Source organism: Culex quinquefasciatus, chromosome 1, assembly GCF_015732765.1.
Source record: "Culex quinquefasciatus strain JHB chromosome 1, VPISU_Cqui_1.0_pri_paternal, whole genome shotgun sequence".
Lineage (NCBI taxonomy): Eukaryota > Metazoa > Arthropoda > Insecta > Diptera > Culicidae > Culex > Culex quinquefasciatus.
The window spans coordinates 83,125,677-83,145,364 of record NC_051861.1 but is presented as its reverse complement, the minus strand read 5'-3'; the positions used below and the strand labels follow the sequence as shown (position 1 = coordinate 83,145,364).

General features: G+C 41.8%; 2 protein-coding genes across 9 annotated transcripts in view; both read left to right on the top strand.

Moving 5' to 3' along the window:
• The window catches only part of LOC6046579 (protein scalloped), a 286,181-nt gene that overhangs the window by 175,833 nt on the left and 90,660 nt on the right, over positions 1-19,688 (top strand). The window contains exons 1-2 of one of the 8 annotated variants that reach the window (XM_038249050.1): positions 2,073-2,296; positions 3,476-4,094. The exons of 4 other annotated variants lie outside the window; for them this stretch is intronic. In XM_038249050.1, the coding sequence (XP_038104978.1) occupies positions 4,079-4,094 (16 nt within the window). In that variant the 5' untranslated portion in view covers positions 2,073-2,296; positions 3,476-4,078. Of the gene's footprint in view, positions 1-2,072; positions 2,389-2,917; positions 3,006-3,461; positions 4,095-19,688 lie in introns of those variants that run through there. 3 more of the 8 variants (XM_038249048.1, XM_038249049.1, XM_038249051.1) reach the window with 3 other exon arrangements.
• On the top strand, positions 16,444-17,883 carry LOC6053245. The gene is made up of 2 exons (XM_001869336.2): positions 16,444-16,546; positions 16,646-17,883. Exon 2 carries the CDS (start codon positions 16,746-16,748, stop codon positions 17,490-17,492), a length of 747 nt encoding a protein of 248 aa, XP_001869371.1. The 5' UTR covers positions 16,444-16,546; positions 16,646-16,745; the 3' UTR covers positions 17,493-17,883.

The following is a 19,688-nucleotide window of genomic DNA, read 5'->3' as shown; positions in this document are numbered from 1 at the left end:
GCAAACACACATGTGCGCGCGTAACACAATTACGCAAGGAGAGAACGCGTAAGAAAGGTAGCGAACAGGATCAAACGTGCGCGAAGTGATTAGAACTTCAGGAGAGGGAAAGAGAGTGAGCGAGCGCGCGGATGCTGCGAGCGCTCTCGCTCTCGCGAGCAAGACTCGAGGAGCTGAGTGGAAAACTGGTTTTAAATATAGAAAACGCAGAGTGAAGTGTGGGGATATTTTTTTGTTGTTTTGCATTTTGTTGATGTTAGTTTTCATCGGGTGAGGAGAAATAAAACAAAATGTGCAAGAAACGATGGAAAGCAAGCACAGAAGCAACTCGCAAGGGAAAGGTGAGAAGAGAGAGGAGGTTGGTTGGAGAATTGAGGAACGAACGAAGCGAACAAGACAGAGAGAGCGAATGCGAGGAACGAGAACTAAGCGAGTATAATAAACGATTAGCGAAAGACATTAGCGAATGATGATGGTTGCAGCAGGGAGTCGGAAGAGGGCGGAAAGAGAAGCGAGATGGATTCGAAGCAGTTTGTAGATATTGATGAAGATGATTAATCTTGCGGCTTGATGCTGGATATCGATCATATCTTGAATCGCCTGAACGAAATATAATGAAAAAGATCCGTGATCATCTATCATGTGAATCATGATAACGAACGTCAGAAGTAGACTACTCCAACAAAATTAGAGTTAAAAACCTCATTCAACAAACTGAATTCGACAAAAACAAACACTGACGCATAATAAAACCAGCAAATCCCAAAATGATGATAATCGTCAAGAGACAACTCGACACAGAAAAAGTCAAAATCCTTATTGACTCTCACTATCCGTCTTTCCTCGGGAAGCGAGAGCGAGAGCAGCCAAATTGAAAGGAGAGCTTACACAAGACAATTCATTTACAATCAAATAAAGCTTAATTTTTATTATGGTGTTAGTCTGACTCTCTTTCCCTTTGCTCGCACTACAAGAAACAGAGCACATCAAACCAACGCTCGAGCGAGACAGCAAAAGAGAGCGAGCGAGCGAGCTAAAGGTGTCAAAAGCTTGTTTGTGTTTAGAAGTAGCGCGCAATCTTCAAACGAAGAGTAGGCTCGTTGGAAACAAACAAAAGACTGCACCGGCTCCGACACTCCGACACAACTCCGACAAACGAGCGGGATGGGACCATGCTGGGGAGGGAAGGAGCGAGCGGGACGGATGCACCACCATCTGATCTTGGTGTGTTTATATTTTCGTTTTGTCAGTCACACACACACGCGCGTAAACAGTGAAGGGGTGTTGGTGAGCGTAGCGCACCTCAAGCGAAACTTTCAACTCTTTTTTGCTCGCTCTCGCGAGCAGCAGGGTTGCCAGTGCTGCGGTATGAGCGTTCGGCATTCCTCGCGAATTCTTGGAATTCCAGCATAGTATTTTGGAATTTTTGCAAGAATATTTTGAATTTTGTATGGAAATTTGTGGGAATGCTCTTGACTAGAAAAATGACAGGAGAAAGTCCAACCCTGCGTTTGACAGTTTTCCTCTAACCTACTGAACCTTCGCATTATAGAACCTTGATCCGTTTAGGAAAATGACAGCACAGATCAATGTTAACACTGTCAAAGGTAAGTAGTTATCAAACACAGAGTTCAATAGTGACTAAGCAAGGCAACTTAACTGCAAGAGTTGGCAACCCTTCCCCAAACCAGTTCCTGGTTCTAAAAAAAAGCGAGGAGGCCATCATCCATGCGAAAATTTCTTACTCATCGGGAAAAACACATCCGCCTGTGCGTCACCAGCCCCTCTCCCCGTTGTTCTGCCGTGGAAAATGCCCATTAGACGATGGAAAACCACGAGTTTTCCGTCCGCTCGAGTTTCCCCTTTTTAGTGTTAACCTACTGCCTCGGGACTGCCTCTCCTTCGTGTCACCTCAGATCAGACCCTTGCGCTCCGTTTGACACTGTATTGGTGAGCGAGCGCGGCCGCTCTCTCGCTCACTTTTGCTCGGGCTCTCTCGCATACGCAACTCTGCCTAGCGCGCGGAGCCTTCGGTCAACGTTTACCTCACTTGCTCAATTTAGTGACGCTTTGTACGCTGTGTCGAACCCTCGTGTCTGTGTCTCGGACACTCGTGTCGGTTGTGTCGGTCTCTGCCTTGCCCCCCCGTTTTGGATCCTCAGCGACGACGTTTCCGAGAGTTCCGAGAATCGCTGCTTGCTCATCGTGCAGTGCTGCTGCTGCGCAACAATCGGGCGCGAGTTCAGGTGCAGCAGGCGACGAAGCTTCCCTTTGTTTACATCGGAACAATAACAAAGTAGGCTAGTGTGTGACACTTGGTGGGCAGTGCGGCCAGTGTGCCAATTTGGGCTGCAAGTAAACCGCGAGGAGTAGAATACTGAGAGGCAAGTGAGCAGCAAAAAGTTCATTATGAAATTAGTTTGCAACAACGACAACAAAAACAGCCAAGTCAACGGCGACAACATCGCGGTGGAGTGAGAGGGAGGGCGAACGAGCGTGAGATAGGACACTAGACGTGTGCGACGGAGCGAGTGAGAGGGAGCATTACAACAGTGCTGCTGGTCAAGCAGAGTGCTTTCGCACACTAGATTGATACGACGATTGACAGCGCGGATCGTCTGCCGAGTTGACCGATTTCTTCTAGAAAGCTCCCTCCCCCCCGTACACCGTCCGTCCTCGTCCAGCACCGTCTCGAATGCATATCTGTCTGTGTCTGTTTACAGTCCATTAGTCCCCGGGGGCCCTGTAATTGTGTGACCGTGTCCACTGTCGTCGTCGCCTCCTTCTCTGTTTGTGTTTATGACACCTGTGTGAGTCACACACAAAGCGCGCTCGCTGCGAACGCGACGAAATAGATTTCAAATTTTTATAACGCAAACACCAATACCATCGCATCAGACGAAATCATCGCGTGTGTGTGTATTGCGACAATCACAGTGTGTCCGCCGTGTGTGATTCGAGCAAGAGAATCGCGCGCGGCGCGGTCAGGAAGAACAAGAAGAAAAGTGATTCTACAAGTTTTTCATTTCATTCGTCGTGTTTGTTGTGTTTGTGTGTGTGTGTGTGCGCGCGCCTTCACTCCGTGTTTCTACCTTTCTGCTTTGTGGCGCTGTTCTCTTCGGTTCTCTCGCTCTTCCCCTTCGTCTTCGTCGCCGCGCTTGATTCGTTAGCGGCGAAGTGAAGGTGACGTGATTTTATAACCCTGTCGCCGCCGCCGAACGCTTCGTCGCAGCCGACTTGGACGCCACGCCACGAGCTTCGGCATCGCGACGGTGTGTGCAAAATTTTGCGTGGTGACGAAGGGGAGGAGGAGGAGAACGAGAAGAACAGAACCACAACAACTTGCGGGCGATCGCGCGCTCTCGAGAGAGTTGCACGGCGAGCCGTGGGAGGAGGAGGAAGAAGTAGAAGCCAGTGAAGAAGGCAACAACTAATAATAACAGCAACAACAACAACAAAAGCGCTTTTATTTCAGTCAAACAAGTTTTCTACTTGCTCGCGACGACGAAGGAGGAGAAGAAGAGCTACAACACGTGAGGAAGAAGAAGAACCGACTTGTGGAGGGCTTGTGGGGCCAGCTTGGAGAGATCGCAAGAGTCAAGAATCGAAGGAAAGCACATAATAGGAGAAGAGAAAAGGTTTTAAGATTTTAACTAAAACAAATATATCGGCAGAAGAAGAAGAGCAGTGGGCAATGATCAAGAAGTGCCAACAGTGAGTGTCGAGTACAAGCAAAAAGAAAAATAAAGTCCGCATGTATGTGAATCCGTTTAAGAGTGTAGCAGTGCTCTAGATGTGCGCACCAGAGGCGAATCCGACCAAATAGAAGCAAGAAAAAGGTGAAAGATCTTGAAACCGTCCGCGCGGGTTTTATATTTATATCTGGCCGCCGCGACGAACCGCGAGACGAGATCTCCGAACGCGCGAGAGTCGTAAAAATAAAGACCAAACCTCGAGGAGGCTTTCCCTTTTTTTGCCCCCACCTCGTCGTCTCATCGGAGCGGAAACTGTGCTAATCCCCGGGAGAAGCGCGCGTAACGGCGCAACCCAAAGACGCAATCCCGGCGCGAGCAAATAAATGTTAATTTTTGGAGGTTAGTATCGTCACGTGACGTTCCCGGAGGGAACGGAAGTACCTGTATTGGGGGCTACCATAACAAAACTGATAACAAACGAATGGCAAAACGCACCTGTACAGGTCGAAAGGAAGCAGCAGAAGCAGCAACTGATAAGGAAGGTTTCTTGAGGTAGCCGCTGCCGAAGCCGTTTTTGCACGGGGGTACTGTTTGCTATCTCGGGTGAACTTCCTGTGTGACAAATGGACTGACGAGACACGGGACTTGTAGTTGGCGAAGGTGGACACGACGCAATGGTTGAACGAGGAGATAACGGGGAACTACATGGAGAAGTAATGAAGACGGAAAAGATGGCTAAAACGTTACCGTGGAACTTGACTCACATTTAGTACAATTATATCAATCATCAAGACCCTCGAAATGGATCAACATGGATGACGTGACCTTAGAACTGACCGCAAGACCTGAAATTGTCGTGCAAGAATTATCAAAAAACATGAAGATCTGGACCACATTAATCTTAGAAGCGTCATACGCATGGATATTGGAAAGGTTGGCCTTAAAACTGACAGCAATGCTCGAATCTTTAAAAACTTCATACATTAAAGACATTAAAACCCTGAGGAAGAATCGCATCCTAGGTAGAAACTTCAGACGAGATTCATATCGATGGTGCAAATGTCACCTTCCAAAGAAGAACTCCTTTCCCAGGAGTCAATATCTCAAGCCCAGGTACACATTGGCCTTCCTTTGATGTCTTTGTGCCCAACCATTGAGACCAATTCCACGAACCCGACAGACAGATTGACCGCACCGGCCCCGGAGCTTCCCCGAAGTGGCTCCCACGCCGACTTTCATTCATCACGTCAACAAATTCGTTTGACCAAACACAAAACAACAGACCTCCCACCTACGCAGCAGTACACTCATTCGGAGAGCAAGACGCAAGAATCGTTTCTCAGCGTGGGAGACTGCAGCAGCGCCGCTGCCGAAAGAACATATCAAAGTGTGTGCGGAAGGTTCTGTGTGACGTCAGTCGGGGACGCGCCACACGCGCTTTATTTTTGGCCAGAAATAATCTTTTCAAAGCCGAATTCTCGGAATATCTGCGCCAACAGAGAGCACGTTGAGGGTTTCGGGCCGTCGAGAAATGTCGGAGAAAGGAAGATTCTTTGAATGAAAACACTATGTATTTCTCCGTCCCGGAATGGACCGGCCTGATTTAGGGAGTTCCCAAAGGTTATTTTCGACGCAGCTATGCGACGAATACCTGAGGCGTTGTGTGCTTCTTGGAAGTCAATTCCTCAACCGGCACGCACGTGCAACGGCATAATGACCGGCAGCTGCTCGGCGTCAGTGTTGCCAAACGTCACGAAATTTGACTGACCTAGTGTGTGTGGTGCAAAAACCACGAAGCGCAGATTTTCGTGCCAATTTCAATTCGGAGGGGTGATTTGGACTCCTAATTTACTGAGCTGTTTCATAACTTGGCAACAACTCGGAGACCTGCTCGACGAGACTTGCCAAGAGAGGCTCGGCCACGGTGAACGAATCGCGCGGTGTGTTGCTGCACTGAGACAATGACTTGGACGGGGTTCAATATCGGTGGCTGATCTTTGGTCGTCTGTCAAATTCGAGCATTTGTCAACAAAGCAGGGCAATCGGTCGACTTAATCGGAAACATAGGTTATCGTTTTTAAAAAGAGAGTTGTGGAGCTGGTTTACGTTTTGTACGCGTCCGACTCCAACTCTGGGTTCTGAAGACTTGGTGCTCCGACTCAAGCTCTACAAAATGATTCGACGTCACCGACTTCGATTTTGACTCTAACAACAACAACAATATGCCAATTCCGGCTTCAATGTCATCAATTCCAGATCCTCAGAAAGACCGACTCCGACAACCATGCTAAAAAATTACAGCATTGTTATTGCTCTCGTGAATTATACAATATACACGGAAAGAATTGCCCTCGGCCTCACCCTTATTATTAGCTAACAATTCTTTAGGCTGTCAAAATTACATTTCAAGACGTTACATGCGTTACGCTTTCCAAGGTGTCTCGTTTTTAATGTCAAAAGTACATCAAATCTCAAACCACTAATTACATTTTCGAACGAAGCATAAAAGCAACTAAAAACTACAAATTGGCACCGGTGACGGGGTTTGGCACGAACGCAACCCAAATTGTGGTCTCTAGTAGTATTTTTTTGTCTTTGACAGTTGGATGCACTTGATTCATTGATTTCTGCACGGCGGCGCTGTCGCCGCCTGCTACGAGTGTGTATTGCAAGTCGACACGACACACGCTGTATTGGTGAAGCTTTCAGGTGTAGATAATCTAAAGTACCCGAATCTTTGTGTGTTTTTCACTTTTTTGTGTTTGTTTAAATTGTTGCATGCCTGCTTGGATTGCCTCCTGAGTTGGCGATCGATTCCTTGCTTCTTGTTTTGCATCGCATCTGGTTTTAATTTAGTTTGTTTAGGTTTTAACTGCGAGGCAAGAAAAGGAGGAGGAAGAAGAAGCTGAAGTCGATGACGGCTGAACTGTTTGTGTGCGAGTGTTTGTGCGTGTTTGGTGCGCAACTAATGGTAATTTAAATCAATTTGTTGCTCTTGATTATGGGAATTTAATTGGCGTTGATGCAGTCGGTCGGTTGTTGTGTCATAAACAATGAGCGTTTCCGGCTCGCCGGGTTTTGTTGCCAGCTTGAGGTGCTCGAGGGTTGTGTGAACCTTGGTAGCTGTTCTGATTACATTAAATTTATTGAAAAATAATTAAAGCTAAATATGTGACTTCAAAACCTCAACTGACTTGAAACCTAATAAGTGACTTTTAAATCTACGACTTCTATTCCGACTTCGTGTTCTAGAAACTAAATGGTTCTGACTCCAACTCCGTTTATTAGAGATTAAGTGACTTCATTCCAAGAAGGCATCGACTCCGACAACAACTCCCATACAAGGGTGTTAAACATTTGCCTACTCCGACTCCAGCTTATGAAAATATAACGACTCTGACTCGGGCTTCTCAGAATTTGTAAACTCCGACTCCGACACCGGGGCCCCAAAAGTAACGACTCCTCAACATCTGACTCCGCAGCTTTCGATAGTTTGCCTCCTATTCAAGAGCTGTTTTCCCATAAATTGAAACGCACTTCTTTGGGTGTATTTACCTACCCAACTAGAACTCAATTAGGTCATGTAATGGACTTTCCTCCTAAGTATATTTAAAAATCTAAGCGCTATTTGTACTGTTACCACCACCAAATCATCGTGTCATTCCCCGAGGCAATTCTCTCCAAAAAAAAAGCAAACTCCCCTCAAAGCCACTTCCCCACTGAATTCAATTACCAAATCGATTACCATCGCTCACGTTCTCGAAAACGAAAGAAAAAATCTCCCCAAGAAAACCGCCAAATAAACTCCCCGCCGGGGTCTTTTCCGAACCAAGAACCTTTCCTAGAATCCACCGGTCCCAGTCCTCCAAAATGCACACCTGTTGCATCGAAGCAGGCAGGCTCCTCCTCCCGGGTGAACCGTGTCCGCTCCTCCGACGACCGTCCCGTTAGGTAAACACAACGCTCCCGTCCGTCGCCACGTCGTCGTCATCGGCCAAGTGCCACTTTGAATACATAATTTTTATCTGATGTCAGCTTTCTCCTCCGTGACGTGTGGGCCGCACACTGCTTCCCGGTTCTAGGGAAGGTTTGTACACGGGAAAAAAATATTTTGGATTGCGTGAATATTTATTCATGGTTTCGTGAATAGTCGTCGGCGTTACGCTCTGTATTTCGTAAGTTTCGCTAAAACAACAAATAATGTTGCTAACTTAGTAGAACAATGGTTAGTCTTCTGTCAATCTACAAAATAACATCAAAAAGATTAATCAAATGTTGTGTTATTTTAGAGAACTAAACATATTACAAAGCGTAACGCCTCTTTGACCATAAGTGAGCTCCAATTGAGTTACGGTTTGGCGTAAGTTTTTGCAAGATTGAATCGTTTTGCTCAGAACATTATTTTTTCCGTGTCCTCAGTCGCCAAAGTAGATCCTTCAACTCCAGCAGACGAACGTCGACTTGGTGCGCGCGTTATGAATATGTTTGAATAGTTGATGCGATATTTGCTCAGGGAGTCAGTCTCTATTTTTTTGTGTCACATCTCTCGTTCTCCTAACAAGATTTACATCGAAAACGAGCGTCCATTCAAACTGGATCTGGATCGATGGGGCCCAATCTGTCATCGGCAGCATCCTGCCCCATTGCTTGCAGGAGGAGCAATAACCATGTGCTCAAAACGCTCACGAGTTCACTTTGTTTTGTTTACAACAAACGACAAGCCCCTCTTCCTGACCCATCCTAGGGCTAGGGAATAACTTTGCATACATTGCAGATTGATATCTTGGGGTCGTTACGCCTTCGATGCGCGACTTTTTGTTTGGAGTGTGTGCGAAATCCCAAAGGGAAAGAGAGACCCCCTTGACAAGTGAGTGACGCGACGACGCCTCTACTGTTGACTTGTGACGAGGTTTTGTCGCCTTTTGCGACGTGACGGAGCCAAACAAGTTCCTCTTTCCCGTAGTGACAGATCAATCTGGAAGGCTCGATTGTTTCATTGGTTGTTATGTCTAACAAAACAGAATAAATTGATTGTTGACATTTGAGCATACCTTTTTTTGGAATGTAAACACGAACCATTGGTCGAAATGTCATTAAAACTGTGAAAAATCATTTCCTTTTTGTTTTCTTGGAATCAAATGTAATGTCAAAAGTGACAGCTGTTAGTTTGGCCCAGGTTAAACATACACTCAAAGTAAAAAGTATCCTTTTTTCAAGTTCACCCGTCGTCACCCGAAAATGGGTATCGAAAATGTACCGAATTTGACATAAGGCTTTCTAGTCAGAAATTTACATTTATGTTTACATTACAGACGATTTTTGCATCATATCTCTTTCTAGCAGTTTGTCAGGCGAGCTGGTTTTTGACTGATCGCCCGATATGTCAGCCAACATACTTCGCAGGGCTGTGACAGCTCGAGCTCGACCATTGTTTGCATCAGGACACTGTGACGAGAAGTTCATCTTTTTTGAGTTAAAATATATTTTTTTCACTGGGCCTAGAAAGCCTTATAAGGCTTTCTAGGCCCAGTGAAAAAAATATAATTTTACTCAAAAATGACGAACTCCTCGTCACAGTGTCCTGATGCAAACAAAGATCGAGCTGTAGCTGTCACAGCCCTGCGAAGTATGTTGGCTGACATATCGGGCAGTCAGTCAAAAAACCCAGCTAGAAGTCGCCTGACAAAAATTTTTTGTTAGAAAGAGATAGGAAACCTGATGCAAACAAACGTCCAGCTGTCATGTAAACATACTTTGAATGTGTTGGTAAATTTCTGTCTAGAAAGCCTTATACCCTTTTAAAAGGGTGACGCCGGGTGAACTTTAAAAAAGGATAGAAAGTATCCTTTTTGAGGATTGGAAGTATCCTTTTGAGGGATACTTCTGACTTTGAGTGTACACGCTTACGCAAGAAGACTCATTTATGGGTGAAATATAGTTGTCTGTGGTCATTTTCTGTCAATTGATGTCAGAACGTTGGCTTTTCTACGTTATTTTGTAGACAAGAAAAAAGATTTGGTTTATAAAGATATTTATTCCATTTTCTTAATTTCAAGTAGAACGTCAGCCAAAACACTAAAAGCAGAATCTCACCCAAATCTGCGCAAAAGGTTCAAGTTCAAAGCCGCCCAACCCCAGGGGAGATGATCCCCCGATCGCTTTCCATACAGACCTATATCTCCCCCCCTTTCTAGAGCTGTTGGCGTTCACCTTATTAGTCTTCTCAATTTCAAGCTTCGCTTTCGGAGAATTTGAATTTCAAATCAAGCCGCGTCCTCCTCGCTCAAAAGCACCGCCGCCTGCGATATCCAGAGAGAGAGAGAGAAGCGGAGAGCGATCCCATTAATTTTCGACACATCTGTTTACATTCGACGAGATTCGAACCTGGGCCGACGCGGAACGCCTAGAGAGAGTCGACGCAACACAAAACCGTCTTCTGGTGAAGGTTGCGCCGACTTTGTGACGTACCGTACCGGAACTCATTAGGGATAGAATCGATTTTTCAAAAAAAAAAAACGTTCTTAAAATATCCCTCATTAATTGGGTTTTCCGTTCGCGGTTCTGGTACCAGCGAGAAACGTGACCCAGCTCAGCTGACGCGATAAGGTTGTCAAAGTCAAAGTCGCCATATGTCGACTAGCCGGGGCGAAAGCGACCTAACCTCTGCTAGGGGGTTGGTCGAGCAAAACCAGAAGCAGCACAGTGTGCGATAGCGATGAAGACGGGACGATGACGAAGATAATTGGCGACCAATCGGAGCCGACGCAAGTCGATGATTCACCCGCGAGTACTGAATGAAAAACTGGTTGAGTCGCGCGCACACCAACAACCTAAGTTGGCAACACTGGCGCTGCTGGTGTGAGTGAGTGAGGTTAGGTTGATATTGCGAGCAGCAAAAGGGTTTTCGAAGCTTGGAAAACCAGTTTCTCGCGTTGTCGTGGTCCAGCCGTGGCAGCCTCCCTAACCTCAAAAAAGAGCAACGATGGAAGGGGAGCGCAAAAACACGACCGGAGCCTGAAGGAACCCGTTTTGGAGCCGGGGTGAAGAGGGGGAGCCGTGCGCGGGAGTACACGCGAAATGAGTCAGAAAGAGCGAAAGGGGAGAAGCGGTGGAAAAGGGGCACTGTAAAAAAGGGTTCGAGGTGGGATTTGAACCAGGATTGCTTGATTGCTAGCTCGATGAGCTTAAGATTAATGGCCTATCTACAATCACTTAGCTTAGAAAATTTCACTTAGCTTAGGAATTTGAATCAATGGAAATGAATCTGAGTTTCTACAATGGAAAAGTAATCAAATTAGAAACTGACGTTTGGTTTGGAAAATTTCAAAATCTACGGTAAGTTGACGTTTCCATATTAAAGGTAAACAAACAACTGCATAGCAACGTATATCATCCCAGCAAGTTTTCTATGTTGATTGTGGATGACGAACGTAAGTTGCAGACTTTCCTAAGTAACTACTTTACTTAGATGTTCTAAGCTAAGTGATTGTAGATAGGCCATAACTCTACCATTGAATCATCAAACATATTATAAATGGCCAGCCCCACTACTTGAAGTTTACCGCAGCGATGATTCGATGAACTCTTTAGAAACGTCAAATTCAACGTTTTGACAGCTTCAAAGTGTCACTTTCGAAGCCAAATTTTCCACCGTGTCCACAGTAAAACCTTAACCACAAAACGAATGATTAAGAGAATCATTTTTTCTCCTCCCCGACACAACCAATTGGCCGGGGCTTCCCTCTGGCGCGCGGGACCCATTGTCGACGGAGCTCTTTGCTCTATTGAAGTGGGCACTCCCTCGCCGTCCGTAACCCTTTCCCCCCTCGGGGCCGTGAGTGATGTGCTTTATTGATGTTAATTTGTTAGGTTTAACTCATTTTCCGATGGCGCGCTCCGCGCGCAAGATCGTGTCTTCTCTCCCACTTTTTTGAGGTTAGGGATGCAGAAACGTATTTTTTATCGTGTCTCAATTTTCGCGTCAGATCCTAGTCTCTAGTGTGTGTGGTTGTTATTGTTGTTACGGCGCGCGGTCTGTTGGCGGCTCATTTCAGAACTAGAGAGACTCACTAAAGTCTGCTCCTTCACCTGGTGTGTGGGATATGTTTTATGAGTCTAGAGTCGCTTTTGTATATATCGCGCACGTTGAGCGTCGAGGTTAAAACATTTTGTGGAGAAATCACCGCACCTTGCCCCGGCAGCACAAACACACCGCAATCAGAGTCGCACTCTAGCACGCAGACTTTAAAATGATTTTTGATGTATGATCGCTTCTAATGGCCGGGTTGGTGGCGGTGCCATTTAAAAACTACTATAATTGACAGTAAACTGTCTCGTGGTGGTTGGGGCTCTCGAGGGTGGCAGGTTGATGGAGGTCGTTTTCAAGTGGCAAGGGGGCCTTTTCTAATATGGTATTATGAGGAGTTTTCTGTTTCGTTAATCTGCCTGCAAGATTAGCGCAGTTTAATGACATCTGGCAGAAGGGGGTTGAAGAAGTAGTCGATACTGAAGTACTTGATTATAGACTGTTTATCGCCTTGGAATTGCTATTTTGAATATCAACTTGGTTGCGATAGACTACATTGCATCGTGAACTGATTTGAAATCCTCAGTCTAATACAACCAATCGAAAAACTAAGGGCTGAGTTCTAAGCTAGTTGTCGGCAATTATGTTATGTGGTTTAGAAAAGTACTTAATAAGTTATGCTAAAAAACTATTTTGGCTTATGTTCGAAAGATTGTAAAATGGGTGGCCTTTGTAAGAAAACCCATCTTGTTATATATTTTTGGAAAGGTATTTGAAAGACTTTTCCAATGAGCCTAAGACATCGAAGATCTGAGAACCCTATCAAAAGTTACAAGTACTTAAGTGATACTTATACACTTTTTGAAGGCCGGATCTCAGATACTACGAAGAAAATAGTGCAACCCATCGTTAGTTCGATAATAAAAAGACCTTTCAAATCAGCCTAAAACATCGAAGATCTGACAAACCTATCAAAAGTTATAAGTACTTAAGTGTTATCAGCGCCGTACCTAGGGGTTGGCGCAGTTGGCGACCGCCAAGGGCGCCAGCCCTTGGGGGGCGCCGAAATCGATGATTGTACAAAATTTTCATGTCAGTTATAACATTCTCATTAGGTATTTGCAACAGAATGGGTGCCAAATTATAAAGTAAAACTATAAATAACTAGATAATTTGGTTTAAAATATAAAAAAATATGATTTGGGTGCGTTAAAATCAATTATATGAATATTTCTACCGAAGTGTTTTTGAAAATTTATTTTTTTTATCAAAGAAGGGGCGCTCAAGTGACAGAAAGTTCAAGGAGTTCTAAAAGAGCTTCTCAAAATGAATACAGCATTAAAGTTTGGATTGTATAAAGAAGTTTAAGTAATACCTAGCAGACTACAAAAATTTACAACTATATGTTATTTTAATTTGGATGTAAATCACAATCAGCCAAAAATGATGGTCATATTTCGAGCTTCTTCGAAATTGGAATTATTTTTACATTTTAGGCCGTTGCAAATATTTTTCAAAGTTTATGTTGCCCCCCCCCCTCAGCTTTACGAACAGCAGAACAAAGGAAAGGGAGCGTTTTTTTTTGGGCTCTTATTCACCCTCTCTGGCTTGCTTTCGCTGCCGCTGCTGCCCATTTGAAATTTTTCTTGACCGATTCCTTCCGAAGTACATACACCGCTTATAAATGCAAATTCGTGCATTGAAATTTGCCTACGCTTTTTTCAAAATACTAGTGTTTTGAAATAGGAAAACTGCTTTAAATTTTCACTAATAAGACCAACATTATTTTTTCAAGAAAAAAATATTTTTCAGAGCACACAAAATGATCTAAACATCACTTTTTCAGTTTTAGCTTAACCGGTGTTGTTTACTTTTTTAATCGTCTAAAAAGCTTTGGTAATGAGAAACGATTCAAACTTTTTTTTCAGTTAAAAACAAAAAAAATATATTTTTTCAAAGTTTGAAAACATTGATATAGCTTTGCTTGAAAAAATAATTTTCTGAAACATAAAATTCAATATCACGAATTAAAAATATACCGATTAAAAAAATCAATGCAAAATATAATTATAAATATAAAATTATGATAAATATTCTCAAGCCTCGTATGGGCGAATCACTTAAAATGAATAAAAATTTGTTATCTTAATATTTTTGCCCAAATATTAAAATAAGTTTCATCATGAATTGCGCTGGATTTTGAATGATCTTTAATTGATTTTGACGAAATATGGTTCTGCCGCTGCATGTTGAAAAATTATACTTCGATGCCGGTTTGCTCTTTTGTACTAAGCTTGCTGGGATTCCTATCTAGATAAAACAAAAGAGGACACGGGCATCGACTAATTATTTTTTTATTTTGAAGAAAGATTTTTTTCTTTTTTCTAATTGCATCAAAATGAAATCCAAAGCCAAATCAACTAATTATTTTACGAATCCGGTAAAGTTCTTTGCTGATACAATAAATTTAATACTAGATCAGATTTATACAGGCTTAGAAAAAAATATCAAATTTGCCAACAAATTAAAGCAACATTTATAGTTCAATTCTGTGCATTTATCTGAAAAATAAATTATTAAAAAACAAAACCTAGCTTTCATTATCGTGTTATGAAATCTGAGAAAGATTCAGCCAACGCAATTCCCACAATGAATTTTCAAATCAACCTGTCTAATGTTATTTAAAAATTAAACATAAACATTAATAAATAACTGTGTTTCTGAATTTAACCATATTAAGATCTTCAATTGCAATTATAACATCAAAACTCATTGAAGCAATCATTGAAAATTAACCTCAATTTCAAATTTCTTGTAAATTTAGGAGGGGCGCCAAATTGATGCTTCGCCAAGGGCGCCGTGGACCCAAGGTACGGCTCTGAGTGTTATTTATACACTTTATAGAGGCTGGATCTAAGATATTCTGAAGAAAACGTTGTCCTGATCTGTCATGAGACCCATCGTTGGACCTTTTCAACGCGTCCAAAAGTTTGAAGATCTCATGAAAGATTGAAGGATTTCTGCAATTCTGTATTCAATATATGAATTTGAGGAAGGCGTCAACCACCGTAATGTGGATTAACTAATGTTTTTAGATTAAATAAAATGTGATTTCAACCTTCATCTTGCAAAGTTTTGTAGCTCGATTGGAAGATTTGACAGATTGGAACCCAGAGAGTCACATTTTGTCTCTCCAGGCTTATTTCTGGAATTATTCTAGGCCTTTTTCTGGAATTTTCTGATCTGGGAATCTTTGGGAAAGTTGTAGGTATTATTCAGTAAAAAAAGGTACACTAAACATAAGATTTTCAATCAACTTTTTTTAATGATAAAATCCGAAAAATCCGACAAAACCCTGCAACTTTTGAGCCATAGAGAATTTGTGTCAAAAATGTTGCCGCCGAGATGATTTTTTTTTAAATGGTGCACCCAAAGGAAAAATATATCTCAAAATCTGCAACATTGGGTTTGCTGCAGAAAATGTCATATTTTATAACATTTTTTGCAGCAAGCCCGTAGATCATTTTTGCCCGCGTGTAAAAATTTCAGCGATCTGCAGTTCTCACCAACACATATAATGCTGGCCCGTCCCATAGCAACACTCCAAAGAGAAGCATATGTTGGTGCTCTTTCACTCACTTTTCATCAAGCGTCCATGGCGCGGTGGTAGCGTGTTGGAACAATAACCAAGAAGTTGGTGGTTCAATCCTCGTTCTGCTAAGTGTTTTTTTTTTTTTGTGAAATACAACCAAAAAGCCGTCGGTAATGTCGATAATTGTCGGTAACGGGCAAAAATGTCATACTCCTATATCGCAAAAAATGCATGAGGACAGATTTCATGCAGATTCTGATATACTTTCATGCCGCCATGCATCACAATCATGCGACAGCCAGTTGGGTGTGTTTTTGGAAAAAAAGAAATCTTACCCAAAACATTTGTTGCGTCCCAAAACATTTGTTGCTTAAATAAAACAATTATTAAACCTTCTTCAAATGTGATTCTTTATTCTTGAATTTGAATTTTCATTTGCTGGCTTTAAAAATTGGACAATAACATAGGTTTTGGAAAAAATATTTTTTTATTCAAATAAAATAACTTTCCTCGAATGCGTTTAAAAGACTCGGTGTCTTGGGGAAAGTTTATAGTTGAACAGGTTTGGTGATTAATCCACCTCAAAGGTAGACAGAAAATTAATTTTCTTGCATTTTTTACACTGAGCAAAGCAGAGAATTTGTCGAATACGCCAAATTTCTCTCAACGATAAAGAGGTACTTAGATTTTGTATGAATAACTTCCAGAAATGTTTTTGTACATTACTTTTTTGATAGATTTTTGGGAATTTTCAGTCTTCTACAAAGTTGTTAAAAACATAAAAATATACATTTATGACCAAGGATCCATATTTTTATCGTGTGGGAAAATAGTATTTGAGATGTTCTGTTATTTTGAGGTTAACTTTTAAATTAAGGAACTTGAATGCACACGATCAAACTAATAAAATGCATATTTTCAGTATTTCATCAACGCCATTTTGGCCGTCATCTTGGATTTAAATATCCTAAATCACTTTAGAGTAGTTAAAGGGTCATATTTAAGCTCAGCAATTAAAAATAAGACAACGAAAAGACATTTTTTTCGTGATTCGATTATCCGAAGTTAAATTTTACCAAGTTAGGCCTTGGTGTTGAAATATACTAGCTTAGTCATAGCTTAGACATCTACTGTGGTAGTGGTAGAATGAAGTGGGTGTGAGAACGAAGAGCAAATAATCTGCAAATTTAAGCTGTTTTTTTGCCGTATTATCAACGGGTAGTGATCGCGATCGTAAGTTGCCGTGCGTAGCACCTGGGATGACGTTATCTATTTGATCCACCCACTGTGGAAGCACAAAATCGTGAAAAAAGAAACGCATATTGTGTTTAGAATAATACCACTTCATCGTCGTCGATCACGTGCGATCAGTTATCGTTTTTCGATCACTACCATCATCTTCGGTCAACTGTGGTCACGTTGCAGCTACGAAATGTCGGAGAATGATAAGAAACGCAACAAGCCTGATGATACCAATACATCGCCGATCCAAGACATCTCCAATCGCGACCTGGCTAAGCTGATTGCGGAGCAGACCAAAACAACAAAACAACAGTTCAACCAACTAGGAGAAGAACTTCGCAATGAGCTGAAACAAGGACTGATGGGGATCAACCAGGAGCTTAGGGATGTCAGATCTAGCTTGGAGCAGATAAAACTGGATGTTATGGACAACACCGAGGCGATTGCTCGCACTGAGCGATCCAGCGACCTGATCGTCAGCGGAGTGCCGTACACCCGTGAAGAAGACCTGTACAGCTATTTTCGGCATTGGTGTCTGGCCTTGGGATACACTCAGCACTCAGTTCCTTCCGTGGATATTCGACGCCTCACCAGGGTACCTCTGAACGATGGCAACAACTGTTTGATCCTGCTGCAGTTTGCCATCCCTAATCAGAAAAACGATTTCTACAGCAAATATTTACGCTCGCATTCGCTCACTCTGAGGCAAGTCGGGTTTCAAACGGACAGTCGAGTTTACGTCAATGAAAGCTTGACTCCGTCTGCGAGGAAAATCAAGGCCAAAGCTATGGAACTGAAGAAGGAGGGAAAACTGGCCAGTGTGTTCTCCCGGAGTGGTGTGATCCATGTGAAAGCCGCTTCTTCCGACCAGAGTCTCCAGATCAAAACAACAGAAGATCTGCAACGGTTCCAACGTCAATTACCCCTTTCCAAATAGTTTTTCTTTTCCTTCATCTTCCATTCCTTTTATTCCTTTCCAATCTCCTCTCCTGAAAGTTAAACAAGCTAGACCTTTCCATTCAAGTTATTCTCGTCCTTCCAATCCTATCCTTTTTTCCTTTGACTCCCCTCCTGAAAGTTATGCTGTTCGAGAAGAAGGAGTTGTATGTTGCTGTGCCGCTGTGGATGCCTGCTGCTGGTGTTGCTGTGCCGCTGTGGATGACTGCTGCTGGTGTTGCTGTGATGTTGCTGTGGCCAAATCGCTGTCGTCGCCGAAGTCGAAGATGATACAAGTATTTCTCTTATTATTATTATTGTTATTCCAAAATCATTTGTAGATGAATGCGCTTTTGTTTAAAGTATTTGTGGTTAAAGTACAGATCGTGAAGATTGTAGTCATTTTTGTTTTCTCTAAACAACTTTAAAATGCTCTTAAATCATGTTTTCTTAGTTCCTATCTGTTTTCTGTTCGATGTCGGTTGATGATTCAAGAAGCAATAACTCTAACAATTTGAGTATTCCAGGTATTGTGATGAAATCTGCTCTCATTCACAACAAACTTTCTGTATGCTGTATGAATAGCCAAAGTATATGTGCTCGAAAATTAACTAAATTGGATGAACTTCGCAATATTGCATACATTTCCAAAGTCGACGTCATGTGTGTTTGTGAGTCATGGTTGAAAATGGAAATACCAAACGACGTACTTGAAATTGATGGTTATAAAATTATAAGATGTGATCGTAAAGGAAGAATTGGAGGTGGTATCTTGTTGTATGTTAAAAACTTTTTAAATTGTAAAGTCATCATATCATCACATGATATTGACAATGCACCAACTGAATTTATTTTCGTCGAAGTTTCTGTAAATCATGAAAGTTTACTCATGGGATTTGTCTACAATACTCCAAATTCCGATTGCTCTCAGTTGATGATCGACTTGCTTTCCCGTAGTAATTTACAGCATGAACACATGATTATCATGGGTGATTTCAATACCAATCTTCTTGACCTGAACTCTTCTAACACAAGACGTTTTTTAAAGTGTTTACAAAGTTTGTCTCTGAAACCTGTTGGAGAAATTCCTACACATTTTCACAGAACAGGAGCATCTTTGATAGATCTTCTGTTAACTAACAAAAAAGAATTTATTTTGCGTTTTAACCAAGTGTCTGTACCGTTTATGTCCAATCATGATTTAATTTTTGCGTCTGTTGATGTTGATGTATCGAATGTTAATGAAAATATTTGTTTTCGTGATTATGGTCACATGAATTCGTCTCTGCTTTTAACAATGTTTGATCAGATCGATTGGAATTATTTTTTAGCCTTGACAATCCAGATATCTTAGTAGATTTTTCAATACAAACATTAAAAATCTGCATGATAACTGCGTTCCATTACGGAATTTTATCCAAAAACCCCATAAAAACCTTGGTTTAATGCAAACTTGTCTAAAGTAATTGTTGATAGAGATTTAGCTTTTTCTAAATGGAAACAATTTAAACATGATAATGACCTCACGCTTTATAAAAGGCTTAGAAATAAGGCAACAAATATGATCAACAATGCCAAGAAAAATTATTTCAGCACAATGTTTGCTCAAAATTTGAACTCGAAAGAATTATGGAATAAACTCAATGCTATTGGATTTAAGAAAAAAATAAAAACGAAAAAACAACCTAAATGCAGATCAAATCAATCATTTCTTTGCAAGTAATTTTTCAACTGGGATCAGTTCATCCACAACATTGAATGCTATCGCACCTGTACCTGAGGCTTTTGCTTTTAAACCTATTGAATCATATCATGTTGTTAATGCAATATATGAAATAAAATCTAATGCAGTTGGTCTGGACGAAATTCCAATTAAATTTTGCAAAGCTATAATTCCCCTCATAGTTGAACCCATTCGACATATTTTTAATAAAATAATTAAAACTTGTATTTACCCCAAAGTTTGGAAAATATCGAAAGTTGTACCTATTAAAAAGAACGGTCCTAAAATTAGTTTGGACAATTTACGTCCAATTAGCATTTTATCTGCGCTTTCTAAAGCTTTTGAAAGAGTTATTAAAAAACAAATTACGGATTTTGTTTCTCGTTTTGATTTATTAACACCTTGCCAGTCGGGATATCGCCCAAGACATAGTACTAAAACAGCAATGCTAAAGATATGTGATGATATTGGTTT

Coding starts and splice junctions, on each gene's coding strand:
- LOC6053245 (XM_001869336.2), top strand. CDS start 16,746: ATGTCGGAGAATGATAAGAAACGCAACAAGCCTGATGATACCAATACA.